At 29.7% G+C, this 21,270-nt stretch overlaps 3 protein-coding genes across 4 annotated transcripts; all 3 read left to right on the top strand.

Annotated features, from left to right (window-relative positions):
• Positions 1-375: 375 nt before the first annotated feature.
• On the top strand, positions 376-8,724 carry LOC107619609 (beta-fructofuranosidase, cell wall isozyme-like). The gene is made up of 7 exons (XM_021110565.2): positions 376-591; positions 758-778; positions 3,445-4,322; positions 5,072-5,230; positions 6,214-6,437; positions 6,537-6,627; positions 8,303-8,724. The coding sequence occupies exons 1-7, from the start codon at positions 399-401 to the stop codon at positions 8,480-8,482; spliced, it is 1,746 nt and encodes a 581-aa protein (XP_020966224.1). The 5' UTR covers positions 376-398; the 3' UTR covers positions 8,483-8,724.
• Positions 8,725-9,698: 974 nt separating this feature from the next.
• On the top strand, positions 9,699-13,356 carry LOC107614957 (toll/interleukin-1 receptor-like protein). 2 transcript variants are annotated; one of them, XM_016317082.3, is made up of 3 exons: positions 9,699-9,860; positions 10,229-10,622; positions 13,169-13,356. In XM_016317082.3, exons 1-3 carry the CDS (start codon positions 9,749-9,751, stop codon positions 13,251-13,253), a joined length of 591 nt encoding a protein of 196 aa, XP_016172568.2. In that variant the 5' UTR covers positions 9,699-9,748; the 3' UTR covers positions 13,254-13,356. The 2 variants fall into 2 exon arrangements, with proteins under 2 accessions (XP_016172568.2, XP_088355649.1); XM_088499523.1 differs by lacking the exon at positions 13,169-13,356 and adding an exon at positions 11,122-11,844.
• Positions 13,322-20,706, top strand: LOC107614956 (disease resistance protein Roq1-like). The gene is made up of 4 exons (XM_016317081.3): positions 13,322-14,266; positions 15,141-15,419; positions 16,338-17,135; positions 20,157-20,706. Exons 1-4 carry the CDS (start codon positions 13,322-13,324, stop codon positions 20,634-20,636), a joined length of 2,502 nt encoding a protein of 833 aa, XP_016172567.1. The 3' UTR covers positions 20,637-20,706.
• The last annotated feature ends 564 nt before the right edge of the window (positions 20,707-21,270 follow it).

Below are 21,270 nucleotides of genomic sequence, written 5' to 3'. Positions count from 1 at the left end.
CATCCAAACAATACACAAATAATTTAACTTTTTCTTCTATTTTCTTTCTTCTTATTTTTTTTCTTTCATTTTCTTTCTACATCCAAACAAAGTGTAAGTGAGTATGAGAAGGTTATGCTATTTTTAACGCATTCGTAATAATAATTGGTAATAAAAAATATATTTGTACATTAAAATCGATTATTAAAATTAATTATTATATATTTATGTATACATATATTTAATTAAATTATATATCTTATTTTTAATGTATATTCTATTTTAGTAATTAATTTTGTTAGTTAATTTTGGTATACATTGTTAAAATTAATTTAGTATCTTCTCTCATTATAAATATATTCTTCCAATTCACATTATTGCATAGCTTCAATTTCTCTTGTCACCCCCACAAAGCCACCATGGCTGCTATGGCTTCACTTCATTTGTTGGCTACTCTTCTTCTTATTCTTGGCTATGGTAGAAGTGTTATTATTGCTCATATTATTGATGAAGCTTCTCATCAAACTACTCATTCTTCTAATAACATGATAATTCCAAACCATACATATAGACCTTCTTTTCACTTCTTGCCTTCAAAGAATTGGATGAATGGTATTTCTTTAATTTAATTTCTTCTTTTACTTACTTGTTAGCTTTAACCTCCTCAAATGCTCTCTATTTTACATTTAACTAATTGTTCTTCATTTTTTAATCTAATTATGGTTTATTTGGCTTTGGCTTCTTTCATCTTTTGTGCTTTGGCACATGAAATGGTGAGATGGACTTACAGATCCCAATGGTTAGTTCTCTACTTCTTCATCTTTCATTATTTCTCTAACCATTCCTTTAATATCTTGATTCGAGTATATTAAAAGGCCTTAATTATTTATTTATGTTAATAAACGTGTGTAATAATGTTAAATATAAATTTAGTTAAGAGGATGTGTATTTTATTTTTTAATAAATAGTTTTAGGTTTAAGTTTTAGAATTAGTAAAGTTTTATTATTCTTAAAAGAAGGGATATATATGGTGCATTTTAATATGGTTGTGCTCCGGTAATTGTGTTACTTAATGTATTTTAAAAAGTGTTGCTAAAAATTAAATAATATTATTTAATTATTTAAAACTGTTTTTAATTAAAAAATTATTATTAAAATATAAAAAAGTGTAATTTTAATTTTAACAATATTTATATAGTCATTGTAGTCACTGAAATATCTTCATGTTTAATCCACCTATATAATAATAATAATAATAATAATAATAATAATAATAATAATAATAATAATAATAATAATAATAATAAACACTCAAATTAAACTTTAATAAATTTTAATCAGATATTTTGATGTTTAACTAATTATTATTATTAAGAAATATCTGAGAATAATTCTATTAAATAGATTAGTTCTTATGTCTTTTAATAGAAATTTAAATATTTGTGCTGAACAAATAAATCTATAACAAATTTTGTTGTAAAATAATTAACTCCAAACAAATATTATGAGAAGACAAATTAGTCTAATTACTAGTCCGTCTGATGGGGTAACTCTTGGAAATATTTTAAAATTTCACCAATTTGGATAATTACCTATAAAAAAGAATTACATTGAAAACGTTATATTTGGATTCAAGCTATATATAGGGAAGCCAAGTTTAATAGCGGTGAAATTGAAGGTGGAGTCTAACTAAAAAATGGTGGAGTTTAACTCAATAATGTGTCACCGTATTAATATATCTCAGCATGTAAAAATATGTTACAAAACAAAAATGTTATTTGCAGTCATTTTACAATCACCCTTATTATTCACTTTAGGAGATTCACTATTCTGTCCTCGGATTATTGGTTGAGGGGAAAAAATGAGAACTAGTATACTGTTTTTTTTTTTTTTTAAAGTTAGGAGTGAAACTTAAATCTGCGATCTCTAGCGTTTATTTTGAGGTATTGGGACAGAGATTGGAATATTGAGACTCAGTATCATATTTTTTGGCTCAGAGACTGGTACTAAAATTTTTATTTCTATTTTCAAAATTTCAGTATTTCAGTACTTCCAAAAAATGGGAACACAGGAGACTGAAATTTTTAGAGACAGAGACTGAAATTTTAATAATATTTTATACCTAAAATACTCTCATTTTAATTAATTAATTCTAATTTTAGTCTTTGTACAAATTAAATTAGAGCTTCATTTTTGTTTCAATTTCTGTCTCCCATTTTACACCAAACAAAATACTGAGATTTATTTCAATATTTGTCTCTTAGTATCTGTTTTTCAATTTCAATCTTTCAGTCCCTGTCTCTCCACTAAACACTACCTAAATAAGTATGGAGATACTATGCTATTTGAACTATAGCTCGTTGGCGAACTAGTCATAATAACTTTACCCATTACAAAGCTACAAATTAGAAAAAGACAAATAAAAAAATTTAATTACTCTATACCAATTTTTAAAATTTCATCCGTTTTTAATTAAATTTTTACTATTTAAAGAGTTTTTTATTGAATTTTTATACCAAATAAAAATTTTCAAGATCTTTGATCACTACTTTTTGTTAAAAAAAATATGAAATATTTTTAGAATATTAATTTTTGTATTTGATATAAAATAAATTGCAGAATAATTAAGTAATACATATTCTAGAATTATTGCATTTAAAAAACACTAATAAATGTTTAGTTAAATAATTATCCATAATAAAAAATAATTACATTTTGGACTTAATAATCAAATTCACAACCTTTTAGATGAGTATGGAGAGACTATGTCATTTGAACTATAACTCATTAACAGTCAAAAGAAGTAATAATCGGCTAAATATATGTATTTATACACAAATGCATAGTGATTTGAATTATAAAAATTTTATGTTGACAATATTCAAAATTAAATTACTATTTATATGTGTATTTTATAATATATTATTATATTAACAAAAAATAATTATTGTATATCATTTTATTAGCTACTATATAGTCATTAAAAAAAAGTTAAATTACACCATTGGTCCCTACAATTTCAGTGAAATGGCAAATTAGTCCCACTTTAGAAGTTTGTAATTGGGTCCCTAAAGAGAATTAAAATTTACAATTTAGTTTCCATCGTTCAAAAAGTGTTTGATTTAATAGAACATTCTTAGCATATTCTCTATTTTAATAAAATATTCTCAGTATATTCTGATAATATTATGTTAAATAAATATTTTTTGACCGGCATGGACTAAATTGTAAATTTTAATTCTCTTTAAGGATTCAATTACAAACTTTTAAAGTGTAGGGACCAAATTATAATTTTACTAAAAATGTAGGGACCAACCGTGTAATTTAACCTTAAAAAAAATAAATGTAATTTGATGAATATATAAAATGTTTTATACTGTTATTAAAAAAAAAAAAAAAAACAGTTGTGAGGTATATATGTTTGGTGTTAAACATGCTTAATATATTATCCTTTTTGCATGTTAGGGCCAATGAGATATAAAGGAATGTACCATTTGTTCTATCAACACAATCCAAAAGCTGCAGTTTGGAATACCGCTATTGAATGGGGCCATTCTATATCAAAAGATCTTGTCAATTGGTTTCCATTACAACCTTCTCTTACCCCAAATCAACCTTATGATATCAAAGGTTGTTGGTCTGGTTCCATCACTATTCTCCCTAATCAAAAGCCCTTCATTTTATACACAGGAATTGACAATAACAATCACCAAACTCAAAATTTAGCCATACCCAAAAATTTATCTGACCCATTACTTAGGGAGTGGGTGAAATTACCAAACAACCCTCTAATGAAACCAACTTTGGGTAACAAAATAAATGTGACATCATTTAGGGATCCTACCACTGCTTGGCTTGGCCATGATGGTTTTTGGAGAGTGATTGTGGGAAGCCAAGAGAATGAAAAGGGGATTGCAATTTTGTACAAAAGTAAAGATTTTTTGCATTGGATTAAGGCCAAACACCCTTTAAACTCAGCCAAGAAAAGTGGAATGTGGGAGTGCCCTGATTTCTATCCTGTGTCCACTAAGGGCAAAATTGGAATTGAAACATCAGTTGATGGTCCTCAAGTTAGGCATGTTCTCAAGGTTAGCTTGTATGACACTTCACATGATTACTATCTTATTGGAACCTATGACACCACCAAGGATGTCTTTGTTCCTGATGATGAGGAGGGGTTTGATAAGGATGAGTTGTACTTGGTCCAAAGATATGATTATGGGAAATTTTATGCATCTAAGACTTTCTATGATGATGCAAAAAAGAGAAGGGTTTTGTGGGGTTGGATTAATGAATCTTCAGTTCAACAGGATGATGAAAAAAAAGCATGGTCTGGAATCCAGGTAATAATTTAATTACTTCTCAAATATATGTTATTTGATGAACATCTATTAATTTTTGTTTTAACATTCTTTTTGTTATTTTTAGATTTTTATATGGCTCTTATTTAACACTGCAATTCTTATTTTAATTTATTCCATTAAGCTAAAAATGTGTTTGGTTTGTATTCTCATCATTTAACTTTGATCACATGATTATGAGTATATACTATATTTAAATATATAATTATTTATTTATTTTTAAATTTATTACCGTTGAATTTTGTGTTGAATTATCCAATGATAATTATTCATATTTATTTAAAAAATCGGATTTAGCATGGAACAAATTTGACGATAATGACAATATAATTTGTCAAAAATAAATACTATATATTTTTTTATTTTTTATTTTTTTTACCAAAGATATGATACTCGAACTCGCAACCTCTTAATTGAGTATGAGGAGACTATGTCATTTGAGCTATTACTCATTGGCTGAAAATTTGAAAAGATAGGAGACTCGAACCCGCAACCTTTTAATTGAGTATGGGGAGTCTATGTCATTTGAGCTATTACTGCAAAAATAAATACTATATTTGCGTGTAAAAAAATTCAATGCTAATATTTAAAAGGTTTATACCCGATCCTATTTGAAAAAAAAATGTGTGGAGAGAGGAGGGATGGGTTTAGAAGACAGAATAATTCAAACCATTTTGACTAAGTTGAGTTTGTAAAGATAATTAATTAAAAGTTTTGTTAATGAGTTGAAGGGAATTCCTAGAACAGTGTGGCTTGATGAATCTGGGAAGCAACTAATTCAATGGCCAATAGCAGAAATTGAAAAACTACGTGGCCACCATGTCAAGTTGCATTCCAAAGTACTAAAGCCAGGGACATTGCTTCAAGTATCTGGTGTCACTGCAGCACAGGTCCATGCCTCTTAAATTCTTATTTGATTATTAGTTTATTTATTTACGTGATCGCTAGTGTGTCTAAAGAGAGAACATGTTAAACTTGTAATCATTCACATTTATTCATTTAAACCAAGGTTTAATTATTTTGTTGATCAATATAATTTGACTAAATTTACAATTAAATATTTATATTTTTTAGAAATTAACTATGAAATTTTAGTTAAAATAGTAAGCATATTATACTAAAATTAAAAAGTTATGGATTTAACTCTTAGAGTTAACAAAATATTTTATTTATAAATTATATATGATGAAAAAATTTTAAAAAAGAAATTTTGTACACCAATTATTTTTTACATCGTTGTTATATATAACTATTATAATAATAGACACTATTTATTTACTTTTTTATTTGTTAAATATATATAAAATAATAAAAATATAATTAGTTAAGATGATAAATTATTATAACTTAATTAAAAAGTCTTGATGAGTAAGTTTTGGAAATAACAAATAAAATTATAAATATATAATAAAAAAATTAAAAAGTCAAATTATAACTTAATTTTTGTACATATGGATGATTTTAATATGAAATACGAGAATATTTAATTATTTTGATGTTTTATACTATTATGATAGCAAGTAGTAATAATATTTTTTAATTATGAAAAGATAAAACATTATTTATGTTTTGTAAAAAAATATTATTTTAATTATAAAAAAATAAAATATCATTGACATTTTGTAAAAGTCCACAACAGCATATGACACATAATTTAAGTCATTCTTAGAAATTTATTCCTAATAATCTAATATTAGAAAGAAAAAAAATCGTACTTAATTTCGATTACATGTGTCAATTGAAACCATCGTACATATATAGTGAATTCCAGCACAATTGGAGATAGAATATATATGTGAATGGGCGTGCAAATTATGTTCAATTACATTGTCACATGCAAATATATATACTCTTTTAATTAATTTCATTGCAGGCAGATGTTGAAATTTCATTTCAAGTAAGCAAACTTGAAAATGCTCAAGAACTGAACCCTAGTTGGAAACTGGACCCCCAAATTCTATGTAGCCAAAAAGCAAAAGGAGGATTTGGTTTGCTAGTTTTGGCTTCAAAGGGAATGCAAGAATACACATCAGTGTTCTTTATGATATTTAGAGCCAACAAAAAATATGTAGTGGTCATGTGCAGTGACCAAAGCAGGTATATGTGTCCCTCCACTTTTTCCATCCATCAAATTAAATTCTTACCAAATTGCTATTCATATTGATATTTATATACATAATACTCATTGATATATAGGTCTTCCTTGAATCATAAGAATGATTTGACCACTTATGGTGCTTTTGTGAATGTGGACCCTGCTCATGAAGAGTTATCACTAAGAATCTTGGTAAGACAATGAATAACTAATATTTTAAGAGAAAGTTTAGGTCTAGTAATTTTTGTGTTTTGTGGTCAGTATTTAATCATCAAAAGAAAAGTAAGTGATTTTTTATTATTAAATGTAATTTTACACTATTAAAAATACTATTGATAGCCAATTGATGGTTACAAAACACAAAAGTTGCTAGCCTTAACACTCCTCATATTTTAAATCACTCTGTAAATTTTGAGTTGAATAATTTAATTATTAATAAATTCTAATTGTTGAAGTAGTATTTAATTTTTATTTTATTATAAAAATCAAATCATATATTAAATTTTGTTAAAAATTTAGACAAAATAATTTTTGATATTATTTGATAAAAATGTAAATTTTTTTATATAAACAAATAATCTGAGATATAAATTAATTTGTCTAACAAAATTAAAATTTGAGTACTAATTTATTAATTAAAATTTAAATAAATAGCATATTTCTCTAAGAATTTAGGTTATGTGTGTCTAAGGTCAGTTTAGTTAAATAATTTAATTAAGTTCTTTTGAAAAAAGAGTTTAAAACATAAAGACTTATATTAAAAGTAACTTATAAATAAATTATTTTATAGTTGATTTTTTTTAGTCCTAAAAATGTTTCTTTTTAAAAAAATGATAAAAAAAAAATTTTATTTGAAGAGAAGTTACTTTTTTAAGGGTTAAGTACTGAAATCGTCCCTACGGTCTGGGGTGAAAATCAAAATCGTCCCCGACCTTTTTTTGTTATTAAAATCATCCTCAACGTTACAAGACTGGTGGCGGCGGCAAGGACCCTTTCCCTTCCCCCTCTTCTTTCCGAAACCCCCCCCTCTTCTCCCTTCGCGTTCCCTTTCCCCTTTCCCCTTTCCCCGAGGAGCAGAGCGGCGGCAGTAGCGAAGAGCGGCGGCGGTAATGAAGACCGGTGGCGGCGGCGAGGAGAGAAGAAGAAGAAGAAGAAGAAGGTGGTGGTGCGGTGCGGTAGGGCGGCAAGGCGGCGGGCGGCGGTGCGGTGGTGCGGCGGTCCCCTTCCCTCCCCCCTCCGTCCCCTTTTTCTCGCGCCCCCTTTCTTTCTCTCTCCACTCCTAGCCCCCTTCTCTGTATCTGTCCCTTTCTTTCTTTTTTTTTTTATTTATTTTATATTTATTTTATTTTATAATTATATTTATTTTATTTTATAATTTTTTTTAATGAGGGGTAGTTTGATAATAAAATTATACCAAAAATTATAAAATTTTCATAAGTTAAAAGTTAACAAAAATTACTTATAAATCTTTTTAAATTGGTCCTAAGTCTTAAACTAATTTATTAATTAAAATTTGTTAAAAACTAAAATATTCTACTAATTTTTTAAAACTAATTTAAAATAGATAAATACTATAGTGTATAGTGTCTAAAAATTTGATGTCTAAATATTAAAAAAATTTAAATAGTTAATATTTAAATTTTTTATAAAAAATAAATTAAACAAAAATTAGATACCAAATAATAATAGACAAATAGAATTTGCCATTGAAATATTACTCGGAATGAATATACAACATGCATATGCATTGGCAAGAGATTGGTTATTACTTTACTCATTTGTTTGAATATTCAAAAGGTTTACAAATCTATCTATTAAAAAAATGTATAATATGATTAATGAATGTGAGAATCTGTTTAATTTGCAGATTGATGAGTCAGTGGTGGAGAGTTTTGGTGGAAAAGGGAAAGCATGCATCACATCAAGAGTTTATCCCACGTTGGCAATCAATGATAAGGCACACCTCCATGCATTCAATAATGGAACACTCCATGTCAAGATCACAAGACTAAGTGCTTGGAGCATGAAAAAAGCCAAGGTCAACTGAAATAATAAAAGCATGCATTTAATAAGGATAATAAAACAAGAAGCTAAGAAAACTCTCTTTATTCTTCTTGTCAAGCACTTGAAATCATGTATGTGTCATGTGTGCATTGTTAATTTGTTCTAATCCTGGAAAAGAAAACAATAACATTGTTTAAACTTATCTTTTGGGATACATTTAGATATTTATGCATCTTATGCATTTATATTGTTATAAAAAGCTTAATTTCGAGAAAAAAATGTTGTTAAGTTTTTTAGGATTTTTTTTTATATGAAAATAAAAGTAACGATATATTATAATATTGTAATTTTTTGTGTTTTTTAAAATTGTGAAAGGTGTACAAATAAGAGGGTTCGATTTCTGTACATCAAATTTTTTATTTTTTTTAACACAAATCAGATGATCTGATTTCTGTATCTTTCACAGATCGAACGGTTCGATTTTTGTATATCTATAAATTAAACACTCTGATTATTGTACCTTTAATAAATTAAATAGTCTAATTTTTACTTCTTTAATTAAACGATTTCATATTTATTTGATAATAACACTTCAATAATTCACATTTTAAAAAAACACTATTGCTACTCTACTATCAAAAACAAAAAAGTGAGGTTTTAGTGGGTTGACCAATTTGATAACAAATCAGTGATTTAGACATAATCCCTTTATATTTCCGTTGACGGCATACTTTCATTATTTAGATACGTTGATTTAACTATACAGAATAATAATTCGAATATTTTTAAAAAATTTAATATTTAAATGAATATCTTTTTTTTAAAAAAAAAATACTAACTACTAAGTAAATAAATTATTTTTATAACTAAGTCTAATTAAGTCTATTTTTTCTGATGCCTCTCTCTTCTTTTTTTTTTTAAATTAAAATTTGTTGTTATTAATCTTTAAGCTATTAAATCAACTTAGTTGAAGTTAATTATCAAAATAATTTGACCATGTAACATCATTGATTAAATATATATATTTTTGAAAATATAAAAAAAAATTTAAAATTTAAAAGATAATTAATAAAAATTAACTCAGAACTCTTAATTATATTTCAACTATGCTAATGAACGCAAAGCCTTGGATGGTGAGAGGAAAGTGACTGAATATCATTGTTAAGACATGGAATACCTTAAGGTACAAGTTTGGTTCTCATTATTTAACTTATTCTGACCAGTGACCAATTCTCAAGGTAGCATCCTAACAATTTCATAAGATCAGAGTCCACAATTTTGCAGCACTTTAATTTTACTACCTTCTTCCATGATGGCAAATCAAGACATTACTATTACTACCGACGATTATGAACCCAATAATTTAGTGTACGATGTTTTTCTTAGTTTCAGGGGTGAAGACACACGCTACTCTTTCACAGGTTTGTAAACTTAATTTAAGTGGAAGCATTAATTAATTAAGATCTCAAAAGTTGTAATTTTTATTTTTAGATTGATTCCGATAATAAATTTTGTTATAATAGAATCTTGGTTTAAGATTTTTTTTTTTCCTTTCCTTCTTTTGAACGTTCATCAAAATGATAATTTTTTTTTTATATTTTCGATGAAATAAAAACGAAAAAATATCTTATATTTTTGACAGAAAAAAGACAGTCTGTATATGTGTTATTACCTTCTAATTTAATACCTCTATCAAATATTAACATTAGAATGAGATTAAGTTATTAATAATTTATAAATAATTACAATTATTACAATAAACTTGCAACAAGATGCTACTCTTTCACAGGTTTTCTCTACGATGCTCTGTTGAGGAAGGGAGTGAGAGTGTTCATGGATGATGAAGAGTTGAAGGGCGGGGACCGAATCGCGCAATCTCTGGTGAATGCGATCCAGCAATCAAGGATTTCGATTGTTGTTTTTTCTGAGAATTATGCAACTTCAAGGTGGTGTCTTGATGAACTAGTGGAGATCGTTGAGTGTATGGAGTTGAAGAAGCGATTGTTGGTTTGGCCAATCTTTTACAAAGTGGCACCGTCTGATGTGAGGCATCAGAGAAAGAGTTACGGTGAAGCCATGGCTGCACATGAAGAAAGGTTCGGAAATGGATCTGTTAAGGTCCAGAAATGGAGATCAGCTTTGTCTCAAGTTGCTAACTTGAAAGGATGGTCTTACCAAACAGGGTACATTTCGGTTTTATACTTTTTAATCACTTTTTAACGGATTTAAAATCGGTTAACGTCCACCTATATTTGTTTTTATGTAATCCATTTGACTAAATTATATGATTTTCGGTTATTAACTCCACATGAAAATAACTGCACGATGCACGATAATTTTTATCTTTAAAATCTCTCCATGTGAAATTTATTTGCAATAATAACTTTATCTGACACAATTATTTTATTTTTAATATTGGATTAACAATGGTGTTTTTCTAAATTATGATCTACTGTGTTATTTTTCTAAAATGTGGGATGTACGGAGTACAAATCGGACCGTCCGATTTTTAAGTACACAGATCGGACCGTCCGATTTGTGTACTCCAAACTTTTAAAATTTTTTAAACACAAATCGAATGGTCCGAATTTGTGTACCTCTCATAATTTTAAAAACACCAAAAATTATTATGTTAAGGTATAATACTCATTCTACTTTCATATCCAAATTTTTTTTGCAAAGCATCTGGGATGAAGATTAATGTGGAGAAGTCTAAAGCGCTTTGCTCCAAGAATGTCTCTGCAACAAGGAAAGAGGTTTTCACTGGGGTATCCTCTATCAGATTTGTCCAGGATTTGGGCAAGTATCTTGGAGTTACCCTTAGCCATTCTAGAGTGACTCGTTCAGCTTTCAATGGTGTCCTGGATAAGATTCGGAGTAGGCTAGCAAGCTGGAAAGGGAGTTTACTCAATCGGGCTGGTAGACTCTGCTTGGTTAATTCTGTTGCCGCTGCTATTCCCACGTACCAGATGCAGGTCTCTATTTTTCCCAAAGGAATCATTAGTAAATTGGAGTCTATGATGAGGAATTTTCTTTGGAAAGGACAAGTTGATGGAAGAGGATTGAATCTTGTTAGTTGGAAGGTACTGGTTACTCCAAAAAAATATGGAGGTTTGGGGATTAGAGATCCTTATTGTGTAAATATTGCTCTTCTTGGGAAGCTAGTTTGTACTTTTTTCCAGCAGCCAAACAAGCTATGGGTCCAATTATTGGATGCCAAATACCGATCATCTCTATATGACTGTTTTAGTTATCCTAAGAACAAGGACTCTCCCATTTGGAGGTGTCTTTGCAAGGCTTGGAAAGTGTTGAAGGATGGGTTTGCTTGGTGTATTGGAGATTTGAACCAGAATTTTTGGTTTTCTAGCTGGAGGAGAGAAGGACGGTTATCTAATGAGATGGATTATGTCCACATTTCTGATTCGAATCTCCGGATACAGGATATTTGGTCGGTTGGTAGGTGGCATTTGGATACTCTTTATTCTCCTTTATCTCAAAATCTGAAAGATAATATTCTCTCTTACAATCCAGATGAACAAGCAGGTCCGGAAGTGGGTTGGTATTGGAGTGGGTCTGCTGCCAAAGTCTATGACTCACGCAATGGTTACTTGTGGTTGTGTAAGCAGCTGTTTGGTTGGGAGGAGAGGGAGAATTGGCTTTGGCTTTGGCGTCAGCTTGTTCCGGAAAAGCATAAGTTTTTGGCTTGGTTGTGTCTTAAGGAGGCTCTTCCTACTGCAAGTTTTCGCTTTAGAAGAGGGATGTCGTCATCGGATAGGTGTCCAAGATGTCTTTCTAGCCAGGAATCGGTTATACATTGTATTCGGGATTGTCCAAAAGCTCAGCTTGTCTGGCAAAGGTTGGATATTCCTTGTCATCCTTTGGATTTAAAGAACTGGTTCTTGTATCATAGCAGAGAGCACCCGTTCAAGTTCTTTTCGGGACTTTGGTGGATATGGCGAGCAAGGAATAACGACATCTTTAATCCCCATGAAACTTGGCCTCCGGAAAAAGTCATTTGTCTGGCATTAACTTCAGAAAAGGAGCTTAGAAATATTTTTGAATTACAACGTATGTCCCTTCCCTCTACTCTAAATGGTTTTTGGAATCCCCCATCCATTGGTACTTTTAAGATTAATTGTGATGCTAGTTATTTTGGTTCGGGTGATAGTGTTGGTTTTGCTTGTGTTATTAGAGATTGTAATGGGAGCTGGCAAAGGGGGTGTTTGGGAATGATTGAGAGTAATAGTATTCTTCAAGGAGAATTGTTTGCTATTTGGAGAGGATATCTCTTAGCTTGGGATGTGGGTCAACGAGATGTTATTTGTGAGACGGATTGTGTGGAAGCATTTAATCTTGTTACTCAAGATGGTTTTGGGTTTATTGATCCACTGGTGCTCAAAATAAGAGATATCATGCATTGGAATTGGCGTGTTGACTTTCGTTTGATTATGAGAGATGCAAACACGGTGGCAGATACTATGGCAAAGATGGCGATGAAGTTACAACTTTCGCATGTAGAGCTTCTTTCACCTTGGGAGGAGTTTAAGAGTAGTCTTAAACGGGACTGTCCCTCTATTTAAGCAGTTCCTTGTTTTGTTTCTTTTGTTTTTCTTTGTTTAATTTATTTCAGTCACCAAAAAATATCCAAATTTTTTAGCCTCATCCAATCTATTTGTTTTCATAAAAAGAAAAAAAAAATGTGGATAAAAGGCTAGTTGTATTTTTGTAGGTATGAATATGAATTTATACATGAGATTGTGAAAAGGGTCACTACTAAGTTACAACATGAACAAGTAAATCTTGGAGACACCTAATTGGACACCAGTCTCGCATAGAAGAACTGAGGTCACTTTTAGACATTGAATCCCAAAGGACAGTTTGCATGCTAGGAATTTATGGAACAGGAGGAATCGGCAAAACAGCACTTGCCAAAGCTCTTTATAACACAATTATCCATAAATTTGAATGTTCAATCTTTCTTGAAGGTGTTAGAGAAAGATCAAACAGTTATATGGGTCTAGTAAATCTCCAAGAGGCTATTATATCTAAGCTATATGATGGGGAAATTATAAAGTTGGAGAATATTGATGATGGCATCATTAAGTTAAAAGATACATTGAAGCATAAGAGAGTTCTTTTGGTACTCGACGATGTTGATAGCGAGGATCAAATAAAAAATTTGGCTGGCGAGAGCAACTGGTTCGGTTCTGGGAGTAGAATCATCATAACAACGAGGGATAAACATGTGCTAAACATTGGTAACGTTGAAAAGAAATTCGAGATAAAGAGGTTACATGATCATGAAGCTCTTCAATTCTTTTGCTTAAAAGCTTTCAAAATGAATCATCCTTTACCCGAGTACAAAAATGTGTCTAATCATGTAGTTCATTATGCCAAGGGCCTTCCATTAGCTCTAAAAGTATTAGGGTCTCATTTTGCTAATAAATCTATAAGGGAATGTGAATGTGCATTGAAACAATTCAAGAGGATTCAACAGAGGAACATACATGACATACTCAAGGTCAGTTATGATTGCTTAGAAGATGCCACAAAGTGTGTATTTCTTGACATTGCTTGCTTCTTTAAAGGGGCTAGCTTGCAATATGTTGAGAATGTTTTGGAGAAATGTGACATTTTCCCATCATATAATATTGGAAGACTTGTTGATAAATCTCTGCTAGCTATTGAAAATGATTGCTTAATAATGCATGATCTCATTCAAGACATGGGCATAGAAATTGTTAGGCAAGAAGCACCATCAAAACTTGGTAAACGCAGCAGATTATGCTTTTATGAAGATGTTCTTAGAGTATTGAGGGAAGATTCGGTAAGAATTTTACACCTATATATATGATGAATTCTTTTTACTTTTCTTTTACTTGACATAATTTTGGTCCATGTAAATTTTAATTTAGGTCTCTACATAAAAAAAATTGTTTTAGTCCAACATCTCAGCAAACATTATAAATTAAAATTTCAAAAAATACTTGGTTATACTCCCCAAAATTTTATGATAATTTGGTGTTAATACATTGAAAGAGGAAAACCAGAGGCAGAACTTCTGCTGTGGTTTGTGTTTGAGATGATTTTGAAGTCACTTTGTCTAAGTGCACTGCAGATAATCTCTGTTAGCGGTAATTGAAAACCGTCGCGAAAAGATAAATCAAACCACCGTGGTTTTCTTTTTTTTTTTTTTAATGTAGGGTTGAAAATCTGGAGATGATAATTTAGTCAAATCTGTCAAATTATCTAACGGTTCTCGACTATCAACTTCACACGAAGACAACTGCATGTAACTGATGTAAGTATTCACCTTATTTTAAAGGTGGAAACTTACATGCGTTTGTTTTCGTGTGAAACTGTTAGTTGAGAACTATTAGATGATTTGACATATTTGACTAAATTATTATTTAAAACTCTCAACTATTAACTTCATATAAAGTATTCATTTATTTTAGATCATTTAAACCAAATTATCATATTATTTTAGGAGTTTCAAACAAACATATCATATATATATATATATATATATATATATATATATTACTGTAGGGGACAAAAAGTTAAACATAACCTCAATAAGCCACTATGTATTTTGAATAATGCATCATTTAGCTTTGAGTTTACAAGATGAATTATATACAACAAAAGAAATTTATTAACTAATGTAAAAAAAATTTCTTGTTGCTTTTATTTCAAAGGGAAGCAGTAACATTGAAGGAATAATGTTGGACCCTCCTAAAGAAGAAAATGTAATATGGAGCGGCACTGCCTTTCAGAAGATGAATAATATTCGAATTCTCATTGTTCGAAATACACATTTTATACCAGAGCCTAGTTATTTGCCGAACAGTCTAAGGTTACTCGAATGGGATAGGTACCCATCAAAATCTCTCCCGTCAAATTTTCATCCTAAGGATATTGTTGACCTGAGCTTACCGTGCAGTCAACTCAACTTGAAGATGGAAAAATCGTTTCAGGTAATTAATTTAAGCATTTCATAAAAAATCGTTAGAGTTTATTTTTACACGCAACCCAACTCAAATTGTTACATCCTTACCGCAGTTTACATCTAAATAATAATTCACCGTACTTCTATCGCGATTTCTATAGAAATGAGAAAATTACATTTGCGTTTTTAATATATAAATGTTGTATTCTGTAATATTAAAAGACAAATAATTTATTTTGATAATTTACTCTAAATATAATATCCAAAAAAATGCTTTTTTGAATGTTATCCTATCATCTTTAAAGTAACATGTAAGTTACCTTCTCTGATGTGTCGTATCTTAATTGGGTATTTATTTTAACCTGAGTTACTTTAATCTCATGAGAGTTAATAACTTGAAAGACGGTGATACTTGGGAGGCGTAACGACGACGATGAAGGCGTACAATGGGAGGAGTAAACGCAATTAGAAAGAGTTGGAGTACCTTTTCTGGAAGAATGATTTGGAAAGAGAAAATAAGACACCAAATACGGTGATGCTTGGGAGGCGTAATGACGACAACGAAGGAGTGGGGATGAGTAAACGGAATTAGAGAGAGTTGGAGTACCTTTTCTAGAAGAATGATTTGGGAAGAGAAAACGAAACACCAATGAGACGGTGATGCTTGAGAGGCGCAACGAAGACGAAAGAGTGAAGAAAGTAACTAGGTTAAAATAAACACCCAATTAAAATATGATACATCAGAGAGTGTAAATTATATGTTACTTTAAAGAGGGTAGGATAGCATTCACCTTCTAAAAAATATTATTAAAATATACAAAAAAAATATAACCTTAATTTTAACTACCCTATAGTCGTAGTAACATGGTCATACTAAAATCCACCCATAACACATTCTAAATCATATGTGATTGTTGCTAATTAGTTTAATTTATTTTTGTTGCAGAAAATGTTGCATTTGACATACATGAATTTGTCAATGTGCCAATTCATAACCCATTTTCCTGATGCGTCTGGTGTTCCGAACTTGAAAGAACTTAAGCTTAACTACTGTAAAAATCTGATTGCGATTCATCCCTCAGTTGGATTTCTTAAAAAGCTCAAACATCTAAGCGCATGTCATTGCATGAATCTCAAAGATTTCTCACCAACAATGTGGTTGCCATCTCTACAATATCTCAACCTTGATTCCACAAGTATTGAGTTCTTCCCACAAACAGAGAAAACAATGCATGAGCCACTAGAAATCACCATGCAAAATGATCGAATTAAGGAGCTTCCAAGTTCCATTAGTAATCTAATGGGACTTAGAAAATTATACATACAATTCAAAGGGCTTGTTCCTGGAGGCTTACCAAATGATCTATTCATGTTGCCAGAGATGGTATATTTGTCTATTTTCGATTCTCCTAATGTTGGAGAATCATTTAAAAGATTCCTAATAGATAAACCAGGATGCTATTCTCCTTTGAGATTGTTGAATTGTAGTGCTTGTGGTTTAACCGATGAAGATCTTCACGCTATTCTATGTTGTTCTCCCAACTTGGAAGAGTTATATGTACCTTGGAATGAATTTGTGTGCCTCCCAACCATCATTAAGGAATCTTCTAAATTGAGGTATCTCTGTGTAACTAGGTGCAAGAAGCTTTCGGAAATACCAGAATTGCCATCAAGTATAAAAGTTTTAGAAGCAAAAGAATGCTCCATCTTGTCTTCAAAAGCATCTGGGTTATTATGGTCTCAGGTTAGAATATTCTATTAAACTATCATAACATTTTTCTTCTCACAAAACTTTATTTTATTTGTTTATTTAATTTATTTATTTTTGTATGCGAATCACGATGATCTACGTATAACGTGTGTTGATTAGTGGTACTTTTGTAAAGACTCCGATCCTTAAATAAGTAAGAAAGTTAGTAGAGGAATTATGAGTTTAAATGATTCTTTGTACTGTTATGAAAATTTATAAAAAACTTAGGAGATTAGATTTAGATCCTAGTCCATGTTCAACTCTTAGAAGTTCTTTCTAGAGATGTAAGCGATTACTAAATTGGGAACAAAATTATGTTAGATCATGGGGTTGGAAAGCTTGGTCCCCAGGTCACAGAGAGATTCTTGTGTCCAGGCCTACCTAGCTTGAGCCGCAAGTCAGGTCGAGTCATAGAGAGGCAGGTTGGTAGACTGCTTAATTAAACTTCTTTTGAAAAAATAACTTAAACAATAAATGACTATATTAAAAGTAAGTTATAAATAAGTTATTTTGTATTTGAGTTTTTAGTTCTAAAAGTGCTTATTTTAAAAGAGATGTGATAAAAAGTTTTTTATTATGAAAGAAGTCTTTTTTTTTAACTTTTCTATAAACTCCTAAATAATTTCTTAAAAAACTGTAATTTAGTTTTGAAAATTGCACCAGACATTAATACTATTACTTTTGATAAGTCAAAAATTCAAAAAAAAATCACTTTTAAAACTTTTCAAAGGGGTTTAAGTCATTTGACAAATAGAAAATTTATATATCACCTACACATTGAATAACGTGACCTAAACTCATCGATATTAAAATTTACATATCACCTACATATTATAATGCCACTAAAATACCGTTTGCATACTAAAATCAACTGTTGTATATTTATATTTAAATATATATAGTTTACTTTAATTTTTTATTTATATTTTATATTTTAATATATATTTTATATTGATGGATATTTTTAATATATAACTAAGATTGTAGTTTCTATTACTATTGTAGTTTAATAAAATGAGAAGTATCAAATTAATTAAGATAATAAGTTCTTTAATTTAATAATTAGTACACATCTTTACTTAACTATTTGAATTTTTAGAAGAAGCGGTTTAAAATATTAAATTTAGGGTAATGTTAGGGAGACAAAAAATAAAGGCAGAATTTGTTTTATTTAGCATTCATTAATTGTCACAACAATTAATAAATGCTAAATAAGACAAGTTATGGTTGTTTTTTGCTAATTTTCTTTGGTTACCAAACATTTTCGTAAATTTAAATATTATAAAAGAAAACTAAAGTCAGTAGTGGTTATGAAGAGAGATGAGGGGAAAAAAGGGTTATAGTACAGGAAGAGTTTCTAGTGTACATAGAGTACCGTGTTTCAGTTATTTTAACCGTTGATACAAATTATAAAAAATATATATAATATATATTATTTAAAATCAACGGTTAAAATAACTGGAATATCAGTATTTCAGGTGCACTTAAAATTTTTCTTATAGTACATTAGAATTTTTATATATGAAATAAGTTAAGATGGGACGGAAGCACGAGGAAGACGGAACACCTCTTGCGGTGGTTTGCGAGTGATGAATGGGGTTGTGGGGAGTAGAGATGGGGCGTCATGTGGATGTGAGGAGAAGGATTTATAGTTGTTGAAAGTTAAATTTAAAACAAGAATTATATTTAATTAATTTAAAATTTGAATTTAAAAATTAAAATTAATTTTTATTTTTTAAAATACAGTAGTGTTAGAAGTTAACATATTTTGTGATTAGTCACCAAAAAAATATAAGTCACCAAAAAAAAATTTTGTGATTTGTAAGTTATAACTATCAATTAACAATGATTAGTATTCAGTAGTATTAGGGATTGGCACATTTTGTGATTTGTAGTCATCAATTAATCATTATTAATATTTTTAATAGTATGAAATTATATTTATTAATGTGAAATTACACACTCTTTTTTTGCTGGTTGAATACTGACTAAATTTTAATGAAAGTACTGGTCACTTAGACTTTTTTCTTTAACATATTGTTTACGTTATTTAAAAAAATTGTTGTTTCCCTATATTTTTCTCTTAGAATTTTTATAGAAAAAGTCTAAAGATCAGCACTTTCGTTAAAATTTAACCTGCATTTAACGAGCAGAAAAAGAGTGTGTAATTTCATATTAGATATAATTTTACACTATTAAAAAATACTAATAATAATTAATTGATTACTACAAATCACAAAATATAATGGCCACCTAGCACTAATGATTTTTATATATGAAATAAGTTAAGATGGGACGTTTGGTCATTGTGATTGAAATTTGATGTGGAAATATATTTATATTTACTCAGTCATATAATTTCACACTATTAAAAATACTAATAATAATTAATTAATGACTACAAATCACAAAATATAATGGCCACCTAGCACTACTGATTTTTATATATGAAATAAGTTAAGATGGGACGTTTGGTCATTGTGTATGAAATTTGATGTGGAAATACATTTATATTTACTCAGTCAACACAAAAAAGGGAAAAGAAAAATGATTTAGATCCTCTAAAGTTTGAAATTTTAGAAAGTAAAGTGTGATCTCTTATCATTAATTTCATAGGTGGAACCAATAATAAATATGAAAGAGAAACTATTTAAGGATGAGAGATCATACTTTACTCTCTAAAGTGAAATTCAAACTTTAGAGGATCCAAATCACAAAAAAAAAAATGAATTTAATTGAGAAATGATGGAAACCCATGTGCAGTCGACTTTACGTAAAGTTGATAGGTGAGAGCCGTTAGATGAAAATTTAGTCAAATTAGTTAAATCATCTAATAGTTCTCAATTATCAACTTCATATAAAGTCAAATTAGTTAAATCATCTAATAGTTCTCAATTATCAACTTCATATAAAGTCGACTGAACCTGAGTTTTCGTGAGAAATATCGAGTTATGATCTAAGGTAGACAATGACTAACTGTTATTATTATTATTTTTTTCCTTTCGAATGTCACAGGCTTTAAAGGAAGCATACAGGCTACAAATCATAATGCCAAAAATAACAATGATTCCAATTTGGTTTGACCACTGTTATGAAGGGGGAGTTGTGTCATTTTGGGCTCGTCAAAAGTTTCCTGTTCTTGCTGTAGCGTTTATCTTGAAGGAGAAAGCATCCATGGGCTCTGCAAATTTGTACATTAATGGTTGCAACGCTCATCAGTTTATTAGTAATAACTATTATTGCCCTTACGTCAAAGGAGAGCATGTGTTGCTATTTGACCTACGCAGTTTGTTTAAGGATGATGAGGAGTGGAGAATCCTCGACACCTTTCTAATCTATGAATGGAACTATGTGGAGGTTAAATATGAATGTGACAATTTGCTTTTAAATGATGTGGTTGGAATGTCTAATGTAAGTCACTGTGGAGCTTATGTGTACAAGGGACAATCAAACATGGAGGATATTCAATTTCAGTGTCCTTATTCAACAATGTAAGGAACAATATCAACAACAATAATTGCCATAGATTTGAGATTCATTTAAAGTTCTGCGGTTGGCTAATCGATTTCTACTCTGTCACTTGTTTGAACAATGTCTTGCTTTATTTTTCTTGTACCTGATGAGATCCTGCAAAGAGCATGATTGAATTGTTTCTGATGGAAAAGAAATAGGAAATAGAGGATTTGACAGATTTTGAGGATAAAATGATATGATTCACTATGCAGAACTATTGAGTACAATTAGAACTAGCTACTTGTGGTAATTAGAGTTATGTTGCTAAAAACAGGAAGGTAACCGAGACCATAATCTGTTTTGGAGTTGTAACGAAATCAATGAGACAATCTATTATAATTAGAGGAGTGCTAGGGGCAGCAACTTTTGTGATTTGTAGCCATCAATGATGATTTTAATGGTGTGAGATTGGTATGAGATTTCATCCAATGACTCATTTTTCTTTGCTGGTTACATGCTGGCCAAAATTTAAAAAAGTTGCTGGCCTCTAGACTTTTCCATATAATTATTTAACTAGCTACCCGTTTAATACCTAATCCCTAAATCCTAAAAAATGAGAATATTTAATTTTTTTTTAAAAATTGATTAATATTGACTAACTAAAAATTAGTTTTCT

The sequence above is a fragment of the Arachis ipaensis genome, chromosome B9 (assembly GCF_059453495.1).
Source record: "Arachis ipaensis isolate K30076 ecotype BB chromosome B9, ASM5945349v1, whole genome shotgun sequence".
Taxonomy (NCBI): domain Eukaryota; kingdom Viridiplantae; phylum Streptophyta; class Magnoliopsida; order Fabales; family Fabaceae; genus Arachis; species Arachis ipaensis.
Note: the sequence above shows the minus strand (reverse complement) of the source record. Positions and strands in the feature narration are given on the sequence as shown.